The 20,404-nt window shown below is 37.0% G+C and overlaps 1 protein-coding gene across 10 annotated transcripts in view; it reads right to left on the minus strand.

The window, feature by feature from the left end:
- CFAP69 (cilia and flagella associated protein 69) overlaps positions 1-20,404 on the minus strand; it is a 70,994-nt gene that overhangs the window by 37,094 nt on the left and 13,496 nt on the right. For 7 of the 10 annotated variants that reach the window (XM_054559537.2, XM_002818266.6, XM_054559533.2 and 4 more), the window contains 5 exons: positions 16,993-17,102; positions 7,719-7,795; positions 4,736-4,834; positions 1,434-1,583; positions 1,151-1,328 (listed from right to left, as the gene is read on the minus strand). In XM_054559537.2, the coding sequence (XP_054415512.1) occupies positions 1,151-1,328; positions 1,434-1,583; positions 4,736-4,834; positions 7,719-7,795; positions 16,993-17,102 (614 nt within the window). Of the gene's footprint in view, positions 1-1,150; positions 1,329-1,433; positions 1,584-4,735; positions 4,835-7,718; positions 7,796-16,992; positions 17,103-17,842; positions 17,961-20,404 lie in introns of all 10 variants that reach the window. The other 3 variants (XM_054559539.2, XM_063726086.1, XM_003777098.5) reach the window with 2 other exon arrangements.

Consider the following 20,404-nt stretch of genomic DNA (forward strand, 5'->3'; position numbering starts at 1 on the left):
TTATTAATTCTCCAACTCTGAGTTAGGTTCCCTTGTATTAATAGTAGATATTTGTTGCTTTGCCTCCTGGGACCTACTTGCCCTTTTTATAAGAACAGCTTTCTTATTTTTATTTAGGCATTTACTCCTTCCTGACTTTTGCTCCTGTGAGGCTGCCTTCAGCTGCCTTTTCGCCAGTCAGAGCATTTTTTCTTTTGGCACTAATAAATCACTGTGGAACGGGCTTTTGACCAATATTAGACCATTCGGGGCCAAATTGGACTCAATGCAAAGACTTTTCTCTGAGCCTTCAGGATAGCAAGGTTTCTCTTCTGCTTGATTTGAGGTTGAAATGATGTGATCCTAGACTTCTTAGGTCTTACTACATAGGCTTGTGTGTGAAGCCAGCACCATGGAAGACAATGTAGAGAGAGGAGGGACGAAGTCCTAATATCTGCTGATCCCTGAATAAAGCTGCACATGAAACCAGTTTTATCCTTGACTTTGTAGTTAAATAAGCCATAAATTTTCTATATTGCTTTGGTCAGTTGGGTTTTTAGTCACTTGCAAACAAAAATGTGCTGACTGATCTTCTGAAGAACATGTAGCATCTTACAATAATCTGTTTCATAACATTTAGTATGTTCTCTTTTAGTTGTCTATTTACTTGTCCATCCCTCCTAGCACAATGTAAATTCCACGAAAGCAGAGACAATATCTGTATTGTTTTCAGTGGTATTTCTATGGCTTATTACTGAAGCTGGCATAGAGCAGACAATTATTTGTTGAATAAGTGAAGAAGCAACTTGAAGGCTTACTCAAATTTTGTTGTTAATGCTTACTGCAATATCTGGGAGATAGTAAGCACTCAATAATAGATTCACTGGATAAATAAATGAAATAGTTCTTCTAAAGTCTAATTTTACTTTATGTATATTCCAAGTTATATTTTAGTGTTAAGAAGCCACTTCAAGAGCCTTCCACATAGAAAAGTGTGGCTTATTATTCTGCAGATTCATTTATACCATGGAACAAAAAAGATGTCCTGAAACATAGCCATTACATGAATCTAAAATGTAATTGAACACAGATTCAAACAAAGATGTTAGTTATGTCACTGGCTGTCATTTTAAGATTAAAAGAACATTCCTATCTAACCACATACACTTACAGCAAACATTCCAAGTTACTAAGCTGTTGTATGACTTCTTCTTTGGAAGATTTTTCCAGCAAGTTCCAAAGTATTTCTGATGAACGAAATAAAAGCTGTCCAGAGGGATCTGGGTCATTGAGGTGAGTACAGATTCCACTGGCTGCTTGTGCTTTCATCATTATAGTACAATTAACTTCTGAAAATAAATTTTAAAAATTATTTGTGCTTTACAATATTGACACTTTTAGACAGAAACAAAAGTAGTTGACAATGAAGTGTTTAAACTTAATAATATACAAACCAGAAGTTGAGAGATGCTGCAGAACTTTAAGTACCCAAAGCTTCTCAACAAGTTGATTTTCAAGCAAGGTCATTGACTGGACCATTGTTTTTGCTAATCCTCCAACTTCAGCCATTTGAATCTTGTATGATGAACTCGCTTGCTGGTAACCTAACAACAATTCGTTAATAAATACATACAGTTATCTCACAGAATGATCATTAAGACAAAAGAATGAGTAATTTATTATTAAGCAAAAGCAAGAAAAACTTTTAAAAAGTGTATGGAATTTAAGAATTGTGCAGCATAGGGATGGGCCACATTTTTTCTGTAAAGGGCCAGATAGTATTTTAAGCTTTGCAGGTTATAAGGTTTCTTGTCAACTACTCAACTCTACAGCACATTGTAGCAAGAAAGCAGTAATAAACAGTACAAATATAAGTGGGCATGGCTGTGTTCTAACACAATTTTGTTTTCAGTAGGCCTAGTTTGACTTGGGACCCAGAGTTTGCTGATCCTTGGTGTAGTATTTAAAATGGGACCATGAATTTTGGAAACATCCTAAATTTAAAAAAAAAAAAGCAATATTTCTTGTCAGTAGATATGACTTTCTATAATGGAAAATGATTTGATTACAAATACTGAATGTTTTCACTAGTCAGTTTCACTGTTCAGGTCCAACGCATTACTTCAGTACTTTCAAGGGACAATAATTACGTAGTGTCAGCAATAAAATAAGAGGTGAGAAAATGTAATGCTACTCTGATAATTGTGAAACAATTTAATGGTATTTGAGGGAAGTTTGATTCTTGGTGACACGTCTTATAAAAATTCTGTCTTAGCACCTGTGAGAAATACTAACTCTCCTTTTGATGCAGGTATACAGGTGCCTGCCTAACTACATTCAACTAGAGGGATTAAATAAACACCAAAGGGTCCTCATTTACTGAGATGAGGCTTTATTTTTTCTCAGTGATCTCACTTATCTAACTCCCCGACTTTTTGATTTTTGAGTCCAACTAGATTCCTTAACTTTGCCCTAGTTCTGAGGTATCTGTCAGTTTGTCTTATCTTTGTAACTATGATCTCTGGCTGTGGACAAGGCCCTGTCCAATGCTGTGATGAGCTTTCTATGATATGCTCTAGCTACTCACCTCATGAATTATAAAAAGCATTTAAAAAGTAAGAAAAGGAAGGTAAAAATTGCCTATATTTTCATCATCTAGAGATAACATTAACATTTTCATATATTTCTTGTGATATTTTTAATGTATGCATACAATTTTAACAACATACTAGTATACAGAATTTTATATTCTACTGTACTCACTAAAACTTTTATTGTAAGCTTTTCCCCATCCTATAAAGTGTTTTCAAAAATAATGATTTTTATGTGCATAATAGTCTATCATATGGATGGGCCAAAATGTATTTTATACTTACTGTATCTTTTTCTATTGCAGGTACATTTTAATAGAGGGATATAACACTATTAAAGCTCACGGACTTAATTCCTGTCTCCAGGGCTATGTCCCTTTCAACTGCTATACTGAGGACTTTTCAGCTGTGGTCCCGGATATCTGGCCATACCCATCACTTGAAACCAACTGTGGGATAGTGAGAGCACTGACTCCTAATTTTCAGAGCCTGACCAAATCAACCTCACGTCTTTGCCCCATAATACTCCTTTGTCTTAAGTCCTACACCACTTGTCTCCCTTTCTTTGAAGGGCATCTGTATTTTGTCAAGGTTAACTCTAAGCTTGTGCTCTTAATTCCATCTTCTTGTGCTTTCTTTGAGAATTTTGCCTTCCCATTTCTTTCTTACCAGCTTCTAGCTCCTCTGCCTACAAATGTGATTTCTTCCTATCCTAAAAACAACAAAACCCAAATAACCTTTCTCTGACTTTGCACTAGCTGAGCTGTTCTCCATCTTCTTTTTCTTCACCATCTGATCTTAAGATATATCTGCATTCATGAACTGCCACTACTCTCTCACTCTCAAATCCAGTGCCTCTACTCTCACAATCCTCTGATTCTTTAATCCTGCATCTGCCCTGACCACTTTATATCAATAGATCTGTCAAAGATTAACTACAACTTTTCAGGTGTCACATTAACTTGGCCTTTTAACTCTTCAATTACAGAAAACTGCAGTTGCAGTTGACACTGAGACAACTTCCTCCTCCTTTGTCAAATATTTCATTCATTGGCACACAAGACATGGCAGTCTTTAGGTTTTCTTCCTCCTATTTGAGCCTCCCTTCATTGCCAATTTCTTTTAATCATTTTTTTCCAAACCTCAATATGGACACTCTCCATGTCATTCTTGATGCCTTGCTGCTTATATGTTTTATCTCTTGGCAAACTCAACCATTCTGGTGGCTTCAATTTTCAACTCTATTTGGGTGGATTCCAAACCTGTATTTCTGGTCCCTGTTGCTTTTAGTATCCAATATCTTTTATCTACCAAGACACTCCTACCCATCTATCTCATCAATAGTTCAAATTGGACCTTTAATAATCTCATTATTCATTTCTCTAGTTTAGGTGTTGTTCCATTTTTTTGTTTTACTTTTTGACTTACTTCTGTTTTTCCTGACTTTCTTTTTTCTTTTTTTTAAATTGCCTTTTTTTAACTGACTTCTGGTTCCCGTTTTTCCTTAGTCTTAAATAATCTTTCTTTTGAACTACCACAGACTCATTTCCACCTATATTAAGAATCACATAATTTAAGAAATTATTGTTTATATCTTCTCTCCCTTCCTAGATTGATTAGAAATTACAGCAACTATGAAGGTAAGAAGTACATCTTAACATTATATCCTCACAGTGCACGTGCCACTGTCTTGGTCCCAACCAATCCAGTGTGGTTCATTTACCACTATATATTAAGGTCCCTTAGCTATAACACATAGAAGTATTTTCCCAAACAGGATGGAGAATGGCCCTGGCATTGGTAGTTTAACATTTAACTGAGTGGAGGCAGATATTATAAATACTTATAAAGTGTTTAAAAAATAATTTTATCAATGGTATTAAATAATATAATAGTAACATTTATAATTATTAATAAACTAAATTGGGCATCACTTTACAAATTTGTTCATATTTAGCATCAGAATAAAAATATGCAAATCAAAAACTGAAAAATACATATATAACTTTTAAAAGATGACCGAAGAGCTCAAGACTACAAAAAAACTTTTCTTTTTAATGTGTTACATTTATGAGCCCACTGTGTCTGTCAAATTCAAAGAGATATGACAATGTTCTGTTTTCTAAATACACAAGTTATCACTGAAAGACCATTGTAAACTTCACCTGGAATATGCTTCTTTGGTGGTTCTGCATGATAAAAATCAACAATACACTTACAAATTTGTATCCTCAATTCAGAACTTGGTATTTTCATTAAGTCACCTGCCAGAAAGATAAACAGGTGCTATTTAACAACACTGTCATAAGCTTATTTGTAGAATTTAGGCATAAAATATTAATAATATGATGATTATTAAAAATATTCTCAGAGATTCAAACTGGATCATGTTCAATTTATATACATATTTTTATACATATGCTCACACACATACATACATATACATATAAACAGTACCCTGAATCCATCCTTATACATTTGGCCCCTCAATCAATTCAGCCTCTCCTTTCTAGGGAGAAAAGAATGATGATTATTAACACAAATGCTAGAACCAGACTGTCTAAGATTAAATCCTGGCTATGCCATTTACTACCCATGTAAACTTGTGTCTTACTTTTCTCATCTATTAAGCAGGTATAACAATAGTTACCACATTTAAGATTGTTGTGAGGATTAAATTAGCTAATATGAGAAAAGGGCTGAGAAAAGCATCTAGCATATTGTAAGTTCTACATGTGTTAGATATTATTATTATTTTGACAAGATATGGGTTAGCATTTTTCTCCCTAACTAGAGGGTCAGTAATTTTTTGCCTTTACTAATGCATTCTTTGCTTAGAGAAGTTCCAGGTGAACTTTGCTCTTCAATTTGTTGGCAGACTGGAAGAGAGTGAGTTTTTAAGCAGCTGCCCCACATGCAAGGGTAATAGTTTTATGTTCAAGCTGTCTGCGTGGGGTTGGCGAATAGGAAGGTTCGTTTTCAGTCATATCTAAACTACAATTAAATTGGCTTCAGCCTGTATTTCAAACTGGATTGCATCTACTCTGTTGAAGTCCTATAAACATGATCCCCAAGGGTATCTGAAAATGATCTGTGGAACTCTGGAAATGATCCAGGTTCTCTGAATGCCCAAGGAGAGCGGTAGTCAGTAATACCGACATTATAACTAAACTAGAACTGGTTGGACTCTCTGAGGGTAAAAGAATAATTAGGAATTCCTCTTTTGCATTAGCCCTTGCAAGATGCTCATCTCTGGAGGTGGTCAGCAAGTGGGGTGGCAAGTGGACAGAAGGAGGAAGCACAAAGGAAAGCCTGACCCTAGCTTCAGGAGAATCTCTGCAAAAGATATCACTTAAAAGACAGTTTTAAGATTATTCTAACTCTAAATTTTATTTATTTGTTGGACTGTTCTTTTGGAGTTGCAAAATCACTACTTAGGTTTTAAAATATATTAGGCAACAGCAACAACTAAGCTTTTCCAACAAGACTATCCAAATATGCAGGCTTATGGGAAATTCTAGGGTCTTTCGTCTGCTTTTCCACTGTTTTAGTTCCTGTAAATTTAGATAATTTATCATAGCTTCCTGTTTCATAATCCCAGGGCAGAGTACCGACTTCTTCCCCCATTCATTTCCAGAATCTTGCTTCTGAGTCAGAAATATCTATGTATCATTTGGAAGAAAATGTAATATAACTTATTAGTACGTAGTAGAAACTGGAAGTTCTAACTAAAATCATGAAGAGTTTTTGTTCAACATTTCATCTTATATACAATTATTTTAGTTTAAATTAATGTTTCCAGCCATTATAAAAACCAAGAGATGGAAGAGCAGTACTTGCAGTCAGTAATCAGTGAAGGAAGCTCATCTAAAGTTAAGAGTTCATACTGTTGTCATATGAGATAGTAACATGTTCTGCAGGCAGGGTACCAGTCACTAAGCAAAGAACAAGTTGACACTCGGTAAAAAGCGGGCCATGTATTTATAATACAAGTGGCTGTCAACACTCTTGGAAGCAATATTTAAAAATAATGGCAACAGGGGTATTTTAAAAAATGTTACCAACAAAAACTGCACTTTTTATCTATTAATACTACCATGTCCTCTTTTGGGTTGGCTTCTCATTGTAAATTTCCACTGATGATAGGGATTCACAAAATTAAAAATCCCATATTTCTGAACCTGCCTGCTTCCTAAGGTGTTTTTCTTTAAACTGCCCCCTCAGGTTTAACCTAATCTCCACAACACCTAGGTAGTTTTCCGAAGTAACTAAAATTAAAAACTATAAAACCTACTGAGATATAAAAGGGTTAATGTCTATGTTAAAAATAAAAATCCTTTTTTTCTTCATTCCAATTGAATCTCTTAACATCTTTCTATATGGAGTATAATGCTGGGAACATCACTATTCAGTAAATATTTTTAAAAATGCATTGGATCAATTGTGTATCTTTTATTCCTCCTGTACAAATAAAGACCTAAACTAGTAAGTACAGATTTAATGTAGGATTTGTTTTGGGAACATGCTGTCATGTCCCAGGAGCTGACTCAAAGGGCCAGTGTTTCCCTGATCTTATTTCCTAGGAAATTGTTTTCTTTCTCTAGAAAATCAAGTGATAACCCATATATAAATGCCTACCCTTTTATGATATTTTTCATATTTTTGTGTACAAAATATAGGCATCTGCATCTTTATGTGCATTATGCTGAAGTTCTTAATATGCTATCATTTTATGATTTGATTTGAAATTTTAGATCATTTAATGAATAATTCTATTATTGTAGCAATTAAATATTAGAGTTCAAAGCTGAAATGTTTTTGTGATTACTTAAAAAGGGTATGTACACTTTCTGATTTACAAAAATAGTTAACAAACACTTCATCAAACTAAATAATAATTCATCAAACTACATAATCAGCCTGTCCTTGTAATTAGAAGATGGACTTTTGTTGGTATCATGAAACAACCTGAACAGAATACAATACCAGAATTATCACCAAGCACACTGTGATTAATTCACCAACAAGAGAAGATCCCAGACATGGAGAAGGAGTCCTCTTAGTGAAACTTGGGAAAAATAGATATTCTCTTGTCAGTAGGACCTGTCATATGTTACATCCCTATAACTTAAGGAAATCTTAACTTACCCAGAAGTGCAATTGAATTAGCAGTATCTTCAGCATAAGTTATTTCATCCGACACTTTCTTTTTCAAAAATGGCAAGCTTCAATAAGAATGAAGAATTGTAAGAGTAATTTTTAATAAAGTCTTTGATTGAAGCATCATTTCTAAGTGGGCGAGAGTTCATTTCTAAAGAATAAATTAATAATAATATTCTATTCTTTAGCCCTGGGGAATTGACAACTATTAACTACCAGCTGTAATCCACAGTATTATAGTTTAATAGTATTGTAACTATTAAAAATGTTTCTGGGGCCAGGTGCAGTGGCTCACGCCTGTAATCCCAGCACTTTGGGAGGCCAAGGTGGGTGGATCACGAGGTCAAGAGATCGAGATCATCCTGGCCAACATGGTGAAATTCCATTTCTTCTAAAAATACAAAAATTCACTGGGCATGGTGGTGTGCACCTGTAGTCCCAGCTACTCAGGAGGCTGAGGCAGGAGAATTGCTAGAATCCTGGAGGCAGAGGTTGCAGTGAGCTGAGATTGTGCCACTGCACTCCAGCCTGGCGACAGAGTGAGCGAGCCTCCATCAAAAAGAAAAAAAGAAAAAAAATGTTTCTAACGAACTGACCAAAAAGAAAATATTACATTAATTATAAAAATTAAGAAATGGATGTAAAAGGCATAGGTTAAGAAAGCCATTTTGCATCGCTTCATGAATAAAAAAACTTAGGAACCCTCTTTCTCTTTGAGGTCAAAATAGTAATAAACTATAGCTATAATTATATCAAAGTTAGTATAACATTGGATAATCTGATACAAACCATAGATCTAAGCTCACCAGTAACTTAAAAACTGGTTAAGAGCTTTTCCTGAAATTTTAAAAACTCTAGGCAAAATCGATAGTTTATTCATTCTTAGTGATCAGTGCATTTTTGCTTATTAGCTGGGTTAGTAACTATCCACAAAATAACAGAATGGTTTTGCAGACATTTAGGCATTCAAGTTAACAAATATTAATTATATTAGAATCACATTTCACAACTACTATAACCAAAGTTATTTTAAAGTAACTTATTTATAAATAATAAAAGATCCAGCACATAAACCTGGGTCAGTCTAAATTTCAAAGAAAATATAAAAGTTATTTTTTCTTTTTCTTTTTTTCTTTTTATTTATTTATTTATTATTATTATACTTTAGGTATATCTTCCAATGCTATCCCTCCCCCCCCCCCACCCCACAACAGTCCCCAGAGTGTGATGTTCCCCTTCCTGTGTCCATGTGTTCTCATTGTTCAATTCCCACCTATGAGTGAGAATATGCGGTGTTTGGTTTTTTGTTCTTGCGATAGTTTACTGAGAATGATGATTTCCAATTTCATCCATGTCCCTACAAAGGACATGAACTCATCATTTTTTATGGCTGCATAGTATTCCATGGTGTATATGTGCCACATTTTCTTAATCCAGTCTATCGTTGTTGGACATTTGGGTTGGTTCCAAGTCTTTGCTATTGTGAATAATGCCACAATAAACATACGTGTGCATGTGTCTTTATAGCAGCATGATTTATAGTCCTTTGGGTATATACCCAGTAATGGGATGGCTGGGTCAAATGGTATTTCTAGTTCTAGATCCCTGAGGAATCACCACACTGACTTCCACAATGGTTGAACTAGTTTACAGTCCCACCAACAGTGTAAAAGTGTTCCTATTTCTCCACATCCTCTCCAGCACCTGTTGTTTCCTGATTTTTTAATGACTGCCATTCTAACTGGTGTGAGATGGTATCTCATTGTGGTTTTGATTTGCATTTCTCTGATGGCCAGTGATGGTGAGCATTTTTTCATGTGTTTTTTGGCTGCATAAATGTCTTCTTTTGAGAAGTGTCTGTTCATGTCATTTGCCCACTTGTTGATGGGGTTGTTTGTTTTTTTCTTGTAAATTTGTTGGAGTTCATTGTAGATTCTGGATATTAGCCCTTTGTCAGATGAGCAGGTTGTGAAAATTTTCTCCCATTTTGTAGGTTGCCTATTCACTCTGATGGTAGTTTCTTTTGCTGTGCAGAAGCTCTTGAGTTTAATTAGATCCCATTTGTCAATTTTGGCTTTTGTTGCCATTGCTTTTGGTGTTTTAGACATGAAATCCTTCCCCATGCCTATGTCCTGAATGGTAATGCCTAGGTTTTCTTCTAGGGTTTTTATGGTTTTAGGTCTAACGTTTAAGTCTTTAATCCATCTTGAATTAATTTTTGTATAAGGTGTAAGGAAGGGATCCAGTTTCAGCTTTCTACATATGGCTAGCCAGTTTTCCCAGCACCATTTATTAAATAGGGAATCCTTTCCCCATTGCTTGTTTTTGTCAGGTTTGTCAAAGATCAGATAGTTGTAGATATGCGGCGTTATTTCTGAGGGCTCTGTTCTGTTCCATTGATCTATATGTCTGTTTTGGTACCAGTACCATGCTGTTTTGGTTACTGTAGCCTTGTAGTATAGTTTGAATTCAGGTAGCGTGATGCCTCCAGCTTTGTTCTTTTGGCTTAGGATTGACTTGGTGATGCGGGCTCTTTTTTGGTTCCATATGAACTTTAAAGTATTTTTTTCCAATTCTGTGAAGAAAGTCATTGGTAGCTTGATGGGGATGGCATTGAATCTATAAATTACCTTGGGCAGTATGGCCATTTTCACGATATTGATTCTTCCTACCCATGAGCATGGAATGTTCTTCCATTTGTTTGTATCCTCTTTTATTTCCTTGAGCAGTGGTCTGTAGTTCTCCTTGAAGAGGTCCTTCACGTCCCTTGTAAGTTGGATTCCTAGGTATTTTATTCTCTTTGAAGCAATTGTGAATGGGCATTCACTCATGATTTGGCTCTCTGTTTGTCTGTTATTGATGTATAAGAATGCTCGTGATTTTTGTACATTGATTTTGTATCCTGAGACTTTGCTGAAGTTGCTTATCAGCTTAAGGATATTTTGGGCTGAGACAATGGGATTTTCTAGATATACCATCATGTCATCTGCAAACAGGGACAATTTGACTTCCTCTTTTCCTAATTGAATACCCATTATTTCCTTCTCCTGCCTAATTGCCCTGGCCAGAACTTCCAACACTATGTTGAATAGGAGTGGTGAGAGAGGGCATCCCTGTCTTGTGCCAGTTTTCAAAGGGAATGCTTCCAGTTTTTGCCCATTCAGTATGATATTGGCTGTGGGTTTGTCATAGATAGCTCTTATTATTTTGAGATACATCCCATCAATACATAATTTATTGAGAGTTTTTAGCATGAAGGATTGTTGAATTTTGTCAAAGGCCTTTTCTGCATCTATTGAGATAATCAAGTGGTTTTTGTCTTTGGTTCTGTTTATATGCTGGATTACATTTATTGATTTGCGTATATTGAACCAGCCTTGCATCCCAGGGATGAAGCCCACTTGATCATGGTGGATAAGCTTTTTGATGCGCTGCTGGATTTGATTTGCCAGTATTTTATTGAGGATTTTTGCATCAATGTTCATCAAGGATATTGGTCTAAAATTCTCTTTTTTTGTTGTGTCTCTGCCTGGCTTTGGTATCAGGATGATGCTGGCCTCATAAAATGAGTTAGGGAGGATTCCCTCTTTTTCTATTGATTGGAATAGTTTTAGAAGGAATGGTACCAGTTCCTCCTTATACCTCTGGTAGAATTCAGCTGTGAGTCCATCTGTTCCTGGACTCTTTTTGGTTGGTAAGCTATTGATTATTGCCTCAATTTCAGAGCCTGTTATTGGTCTATTCAGAGATTCAACTTCTTCCTGGTTTAGTCTTGGGAGAGTGTATGTGTATGTGTCGAAGAATTTATCCATTTCTTCTAGATTTTCTAGTTTATTTGCATAGAGGTGTTTGTAATATTCTCTGATGGTAGTTTGTATTTCTGTGGGATTGGTGGTGATATCCCCTTTATCATTTTTTATTACATCTACTTGATTCTTCTCTCTTTTCTTCTTTATTAGTCTTGCTAGCGGTCTATCAATTTTGTTGATCCTTTCAAAAAACCATCTCCTGGATTCATTAATTTTTTGAACGGTTTTTTGTGTCTCTATTTCCTTCAGTTCTGCTCTGATCTTAGTTATTTCTTGCCTTTTGCTAGCTTTTGAATGTGTTTGCTCTTGCTTTTCTCGTTCTTTTAATTGTGATGTTAGGGTGTCAATTTTGGATCTTTCCTGCTTTCTCTTGTGGGCATTTAGTGCTATAAATTTCCCTCTACACACTGCTTTGAATGCATCCCAGAGATTCTGGTATGTTGTGTCTTTGTTCTCGTTGGTTTCAAAGAACATCTTTATTTCTGCCTTCATTTCGTTATGTACCCAGTAGTCATTCAGGAGCAGGTTGTTCAGTTTCCATGTAGTTGAGCAGTTTTGAGTGAGATTCTTAATCCTGAGTTCTAGCTTGATTGCACTGTGATCTGAGAGATAGTTTGTTATAATTTCTGTTCTTTTACATTTGCTGAGGAGAGCTTTACTTCCAAGTATGTGGTCAATTTTGGAATAGGTGTGGTGTGGTGCTGAAAAAAATGTATATTCTGTTGATTTGGGGTGGAGAGTTCTGTAGATGTCTATTAGGTCCGCTTGGTGCAGAGCTGAGTTCAATTCCTGGGTATCCTTGTTGACTTTCTGTCTCGTTGATCTAATGTTGACAGTGGGGTGTTAAAGTCTCCCATTATTAATGTGTGGGAGTCTAAGTCTCTGTGTAGGTCACTCAGGACTTGCTTTATGAATCTGGGTGCTCCTGTATTGGGTGCATATATATTTAGGATAGTTAGCTCTTCTTGTTGAATTGATCCCTTTACCATTATGTAATGGCCTTCTTTGTCTCTTTTGTTCTTTGTTGGTTTAAAGTCTATTTTATCAGAGACTAGGATTGCAACCCCTGCCTTTTTTGGCTTTCCATTTGCTTGGCAGATCTTCCTCCATCCTTTTATTTTGAGCCTATGTGTGTCTCTGCACGTGAGATGGGTTTCCTGAATACAGCACACTGATGGATCTTGACTCTTTATCCAATTTGCCAGTCTGTGTCCTTTAATTGGAGCATTTAGTCCATTTACATTTAAAGTTAATATTGTTATGTGTGAATTTGATCCTGTCATTATGATGTGAGCTGGTTATTTTGCTCATTAGTTGATGCAGTCTCTTCCTAGTCTCGATGGTCTTTACATTTCGGTATGATTTTGCAGTAGCTGGTACCGGTTGTGCCTTTCCATGTTTAGCGCTTCCTTCAGGAGCTCTTTTAGGGCAGGCCTGGTGGTGACAAAATCTCTCAGCATTTGCTTGTCTGTAAAGGATTTTATTTCTCCTTCACTTATGAAGCTTAGTTTGGCTGGATATAAAATTCTGGGTTGAAAATTCTTTTCTTTAAGAATGTTGAATATTGGCCCCCACTCTCTTCTGGCTTGTAGAGTTTCTGCCGAGAGATCCGCTGTTAGTCTGATGGGCTTCCCTTTGAGGGTAACCCGACCTTTCTCTCTGGCTGCCCTTAACATTTTTTCCTTCATTTCAACTTTGGTGAATCTGACAATTATGTGTCTTGGAGTTGCTCTTCTCGAGGAGTATCTTTGTGGCGTTCTCTGTATTTCCTGAATCTGAATGTTGGCCTGCCTTGCTAGATTGGGGAAGTTCTCCTGGATAATATCCTGCAGAGTGTTTTCCAACTTGGTTCCATTTTCCCCGTCACTTTCAGGTACATCAATCAGACGTAGATTTGGTCTTTTCACATAGTCCCATATTTCTTGGAGGCTTTGCTCATTTCTTTTTATTCTTTTTTTCTCTAAACTTCCCTTCTTGCTTCATTTCATTTATTTCATCTTCCATCACTGATACCCTTTCTTCCATTTGATGGCATCGGCTTCTGAGGCTTCTGCATTCTTCACGTAGTTCTCGAGCGTTGGTTTTCAGCTCCATCAGCTCCTTTAAGCACTTCTCTGTATTGGTTATTCTAGTTATACATTCTTCTAAATGTTTTTCAAAGTTTTCAACTTCTTTGCCTTTGGTTTGTATATCCTCCCGTAGCTCGGAGTAATTTGATCATCTGAAGACTTCTTCTCTCAGCTCGTCAAAGTCATTCTCCATCCAGCTTTGTTCCATTGCTGGTGAGGAACTGCGTTCCTTTGGAGGAGGAGAGGCGCTCTGCTTTTTAGAGTTTCCAGTTTTTCTGCTCTGTTTTTTCCCCATCTTTGTGGTTTTATCTACTTTTGGTCTTTGATGATGGTGATGTACAGATGGGTTTTTGGTGTGGATGTCCTTTCTGTTTGTTAGTTTTCCTTCTAACAGACAGGACCCTCAGCTGCAGGTCTGTTGGAGTACCTGGCCGTGTGAGGTGTCAGTCTGCCCCTGCTGGGGGGTGCCTCCCAGTTAGGCTGCTCGGGGGTCAGGGGTCAGGGACCCACTTGAGGAGGCAGTCTGCCTGTTCTCATATCTCCAGCTGCATGCTCGGAGAACCACTGCTCTCTTCAAAGCTGTCAGACAGGGACATTTAAGTCTGCAGAGGTTACTGCTGTCTTTGTTTGTCTGTGCCCTGCCCCCAGAGGTGGAGCCTACAGAGGCAGGCAGGCCTCCTTGAGCTGTGGTGGGCTCCACGGAGTTGGAGCTTCCCGGCTGCTTTGTTTACCTAAGCAAGCCTGGGCAATGGCAGGCGCCCCTCCCCCAGCCTCGCTGCCGCCTTGCAGTTTGATCTCAGACTGCTGTGCTAGCAATCAGTGAGACTCCGTGGGCATAGGACCCTCTGTGCCAGGTGCGGGATATAATCTCCTGGTGCGCCGTTTTTTAAGCCCTTCGGAAAAGCACGGTATTCAGGTGGGAGTGACCGGATTTTCCAGGTGCCATCTGTCACCCCTTTCTTTGACCAGGAAAGGGAACTCCCTGACCCCTTGCGCTTCCCGAGTGAGGCAATGCCTCGCCCTTCTTCGGCTTGTGCATGGTGCGTGCACCCACTGACCTGCGCCCACTGTCTGGCACTCCCTAGTGAGATGAACCCGGTACCTCAGATGGAAATGCAGAAATCACCCATCTTCTGCGTAGCTCACGCTGGGAGCTGTAGACCGGCGCTGTTCCTATTTGGCCATCTTGGCTCCTCCCCCCTTAAGTTTTCAAAAGTTATTTTTTAAATATATAAACTATTTTGACATTTCATGAGTTCAAAATGTGAATCTCCTGTACTATTTAAAGCACAACATATCCTATAGAGAGAGGATTTTTAATTCATATATATATATATATTTATCTTATTTTATTTTTTCCAAGACGAAGTCTTGCTCTGTCGCCCAGGCTGGAGTGCAGTTGGCGCAATCTCAGCTCACTGCAAACTCCGTCTTCCAGGTTCACGCCATTCTCCTGCCTCAGCCTCCCGAGTAGCTGGGACTACAGGCGCCTGCCACCACACCCAGCTATTTTTTTGCATTTTTAGTAGAGACGGGGTTTCACCGTGTTATCCAGGATGGTCTCGATCTTCTGACCTCGTGATCCGCCTGCCTCGGCCTCCCAAAGTGCTGGGATTACAGGCATGAGCCACCGCACCCGGCCAATTCATATTTTTCAAGAAAAATTAAAGAAATAGTTGAAAATGGCATTGAGAACTATCACATGAGGATGTATCAATAGCAAGTACACAGGCCAATTTGAATTTAAAGATATCTGAAGAGCAAGCTACAAAAAGGACAATTTTATAAATGCCACAGAAGTTCATTTCTAGTGTTTGTCAGAATTTGTCATTTGAAACAAATAACGTATTATATTTGTTATCCAGCTGCTTGTTGCATCTCTAAAGTGAAGGACTCTAAAACTAGTACTTTTTGTTCCCAAACTTTTTCCTTTTCTAGCAAAGGAGACAATCTATTATAAGATAAAGCATCAGAAGAGTTTTCAACCAAAAAGTTTATGAAAAAATTAGCATTATACTTCTGATGCAGTGAGAAAACCATACTACTTGGAGGCCAGAACGGAAAGGCTTGACATTATTATTCTATTTTTATTGTTTTTATCTTCCAAAAATGTCTTGAAAAGAGAAACAAGTGAGGGTGAGGCGTAGAGAAGTTATCTAGACATAAACCAAAATTAGAAAAGTAGAAAAAATTAACAATGTGAATAATTATGAAATATGAGGGAAAATGAAGACTGCAGCTAAAAAGGATTTATTATATTATAAAATTAAACATTCAGTCACAAGTTTTCATAGAGAATGAACTTTGTGCAGAGCTCTGTAGGAGCAGAGATGTTGAAAGCAATTCTTATAAACTTGGCATTCTAGGACTTGCAAAGCCTTGAGATTTAAAAGTTTTACATTATATAATCGTATGTCAATATAATAATAATTTCCAATTTGTTCCTTGAAAACACCAGAGCAACCATTTATTTTCCATTGTCCCTATCTATTAAAAAGCAAGGCATGGTATAGGTAGTCAATATATTATTTTGGCTATTTTATTCAGATATCAAAAAACATAAAATTTTAAATATTGCTGGTAAATCTAAAAGTGAGAGTTAGAACCTACCATGTATGCATAATTCTACTAAACCTTTCTATTATTTATATATTATTTGTATATTAAAATAAATAATTGCTATCTAAAAAGTTAAATTGGTAGAAAGGTTCAGAAGGTAAAATTGTCAGAAAGGTTTATTCCTCCCTACTACATTACATTTAGCAACTATAAATGGATATTTTAATATATACCTAGATTAGCCACTATGTGACACCAAGGAAGCACCATATACTCAGTTCCCAGAACTTGTTAGAGAACCAACAGTAGAAAGAATAAGACATGTTAATTTTACAATTCTTACCTCTAACTTACATTTTTAAAACATATATCAAATGTAACTGGTGATTTTTATTCTTCACTCAAATTTCAAAAATCAAATAAAACATGACATATATAACCTAATATATCTTTGAGACCAAAATTTTCTAAAGACAGAGAAAAAAACTAGACTGAAACTATAAGCATATCCATAAGTTCACTCAAAGATTTTCTGAAAATACTATAATTCCTTGGTTACATCTAATATTTAGCATTTACTTCAGAGTAACTAATTACAAGAAAGCATTTCAATATACTTAGAATTTAATCTCTTGTGGCTAGCAATCTCAGACCACAGCAAACTGATTACCTGAAATACCAACTGCTGGAATCAAGTGATGAACTGAAGTTTTCTGAGTTCTGTAGCAATCTGCTACACTATAATGCATAATATGTTTGTGATATAAGAAACATAATAAAATACTCCATGTTACTACAAAATAAAGTTAAAGAAAGATAACTTACCCACACAGTTTTATGATATCATATGCAGATTCTATAAAATGAGGCTGGTTTTTTATTTTTCCTGCACACAGATTCAGAATTTTAAATATCTGTGCTAAATCCCTTAATGGCTTTAATATTTTTAGTTAAGAAATAAAATAAAGATTAATATCTTTATTAACATATTCTTTATAGTATTTCTGTGAAGAAAGTCTATAGAATTCCAACTATTTTGCCAAATGCGGTAGATACTGTTTTAATTATTCTTATTTTGAAGTCTAAAAAAGGAAATTTAGAACCATATTTTTTAAAAAAAATTTCATTTTTGCCTCAGTAAATGCCTACTCAACATTTTTTTCCTCTCACAACTTTAGAATTGGATTACCAACTGCTACAACACAGATTCAGTTGATCAATAACTTCCCACTGGCAATGAGTAATAGCACATTGAAAACATTAACTTATTGATTAGGCTCAATTACACCCTTCATCTTCACCCCCTACCCCTGCCCACACAAACATATGCTGTCTCAGAAAAAGCAACCCAAACATTACTTTACTCCACTATTTTATTAATATTAAACTGAGATGCATTTTCCTGTGTTTAAGGCTTAAATTGGTTAGGATTTTATCTGAAACTAATATGAAAGCAAAATATGGCCTTTCTAGATATTCAGATAAAAACATCTTTTATTTTATGTATTTAAAAATCCTGCTGGCTGGGTGTGGTGGCTCACGCCTGTAATCCCAGCACTTTGGGAGTCCGAGGCAGGTGGATCACAAGGTCAGGAGTTCGAGACCAGCCTGACCAACATGGTAAAACCCCATCTGTACGAAAAATACAAAATTCGCTGGGCGTGGTGGTGCGTACCTGTAATCCCAGCTATTCAGGAGGCTGAGGCAGGAGAATTGCTTGAACCCGGGAGGCGGAGATTGCAGTGAGCTGAGATCGTGCCATTGCACTGCAGCCTGAGTGACACAGTGAGATTCTGTCTCAAAAAAAAAAAAAAAAAAATCCTACTGGCACATAAACACATTTCATTGATTTTGTTTTACAGCTAAGAAATTATGGTAGATGTGACTTACACTTCCTGGTTGAATCTTACTACTTCTAGCCTTTTTCTAGGACCTTTTAGGAAAAGATGGGAGAGCAGGGTACACTGGAAATAGAAAGCTCTGTTAACTTCCTAGAGAAGTGAACAAGATACTTCTCTAACTTTGCTAACTTCTCTAACTTCTATAGCCAGCCTACGAAAGGGATTCAGAAATAGAGCCAATTGCCACCAAGGGTTTAACATGAAGAAAAAAAAAATGGAGGTGTTGAGGTGTCAGGTTAAAATAGGAAAAGAAATCCCTGCTAGTAGACATTTTCAGCTACCAGTAAATAGGGCTTGATATACACAAGTCCTAAGATTGAACAGGTCCAAATAAAACCAAGGCTAAAATATAATAAAAGATTTAGATAAAATTATAAGAAACATTTTCCTGAATGGAAGTCTTAAGAGGTTTTGAACTGGAATGAGCTAATATTAGAGCTTGATAACTTTTCTTTTTTTCTTTTTTTTTAGAGACAGGATCTCACTCAGTCACCCATACCCAGGTTGGAGTACAGTGGCACAAACATAGCTCACTGCAGCCTCAAATTTCTGGGCTCAAACGACCCTTCCACCTCAGCCTCAGCCTCTGGAGAAGATAAAACTACAGGTGTGCTTCGCCATACATGGCTATTTTTTTTTTGGTAGAGATGGGGTCTTGCTATGTTGCCCAGGCTGGTTTCAAACTCCTGGCCTCAAATGATCCTCCTGCCTCAGACTCCTAGGGTGCTGAGATTACAGGCATGAGCCACAATGCATAGGCTTGATAACTTCTTTAGACCAAGTCAGACAACTGTTCAAGATCATTTTCAGGGTGTCCAGTCTTTTGGATTCCCTGGCCCACACTGGAAGAAGAACTGTCTTGGGTCACACATAAAATACTCAAACACTAATGATAGCTGATGAACTAAAAAAAAAATTGTCAAAAAAAAATCATAATGTTTTAAGGAGTTTACAAATTTGTGTTGGGCTGCATTCAAAGCCATCCTGGGCAGCATGCAGCCCACAGGTTGAGGGTTGGACAAGCTTGATTTAGATGAATACTATTCAAAGTGTGGTCTATGGACCACTGTCAGTTCTGGAAGTGTATTTACCAGTCTGTGACAAAATGAATACAGAAAGCAAGAGTGGACATATAAAAACTTTTATAACAATCTAATATTTGTGGGATACTTTTATTGTATTTTACAATAGCATATATATGTAAATGTTAAAAAAAATGGCCAGCTGCGGTGGCTCACACCTGTAATCCCAGCACTTTGGGAGGCTGAGGCGAGAGGACTGTTTGAGCTGAGGAATTCGAGACCAACCTGGACAACGTAATGAGACTCCACAAAAAAATAAAGAATTAACTGGGTGTGGTGGGTGCATTCCTGTAGTCCCAGCTACTCGGGAGGCTGAGGTGAGAGGATCGCTTAAGCCCAGGAGTTTGAAGTTGCAGTGAGCTATGACTGCCCCACTATACTCCAGTCTGGGCAACTAAGGCTGGATGGAGACTCTGTCAAAAACAAACAAACAAACAAACCAAAAAACCCCCCAAAACAAAACAAAACAAACTGGTTCTTATCCACAGGTAGTATTTGTTTGTTTGTTTTTGAGACACGGTCTCACTCAGTTGTTCACACTGGAGTATAGTATCACAATCTTTGATCACTGTAACCTTGAATTCCTGGGTTTCAGCAATCCTCCTGCCTTAGCCTTCCCAGTAGCTAGGAATATGGGCACACACCACCACACCTTGGCTATTTGTTTTTTTGTAGAGGCAGGGTCTTGGTATGTTGACCAGTCTGGTCTTGAACTCCTAGCCTCAAGCAATCCTCCTGTCTTGGCCTCCCAAAGTGCTGGGATTATAGGTGTAAGCCATCACACCTGGCTTTTATGTACAGATAGTTTTAAGACACACTGGTTTCCATGTATTCTGATCAAGGTGGTATATTTAGTAGGGATAATATATTTATATAATATTTTGCAGATTATCAAGCACTTGCATGTACATGATCTCATCTAATCTTGCTAACAACCTCATGAGCTTCTATTACTTTACAAGGGTGGAGAAGTTAAGAAGCTTATCAAAGGTACAACTGCCCATGTAAATTAATAGAAATAATGACTTTGACTTGGCCCTCTAACTACATCCATTGTCTTTCTGAATCTACAAAAACTGACATTATCCACAGTTACTTGTGTTATATTGTTTCTTCAATTTTATTTACATTATCTGATAGAAAATACAGTCTTGTAAAGAACATGAAATGTTAGATATTTTCTGTGGTAGACAGAATAATGGCCTCCCCAGTATTTCTGTGGTAGACAGATTAATGGCCTTCCCCAAGATGTCT

The sequence above is a fragment of the Pongo abelii genome, chromosome 6 (genome assembly GCF_028885655.2).
Source record: "Pongo abelii isolate AG06213 chromosome 6, NHGRI_mPonAbe1-v2.0_pri, whole genome shotgun sequence".
NCBI lineage: Eukaryota > Metazoa > Chordata > Mammalia > Primates > Hominidae > Pongo > Pongo abelii.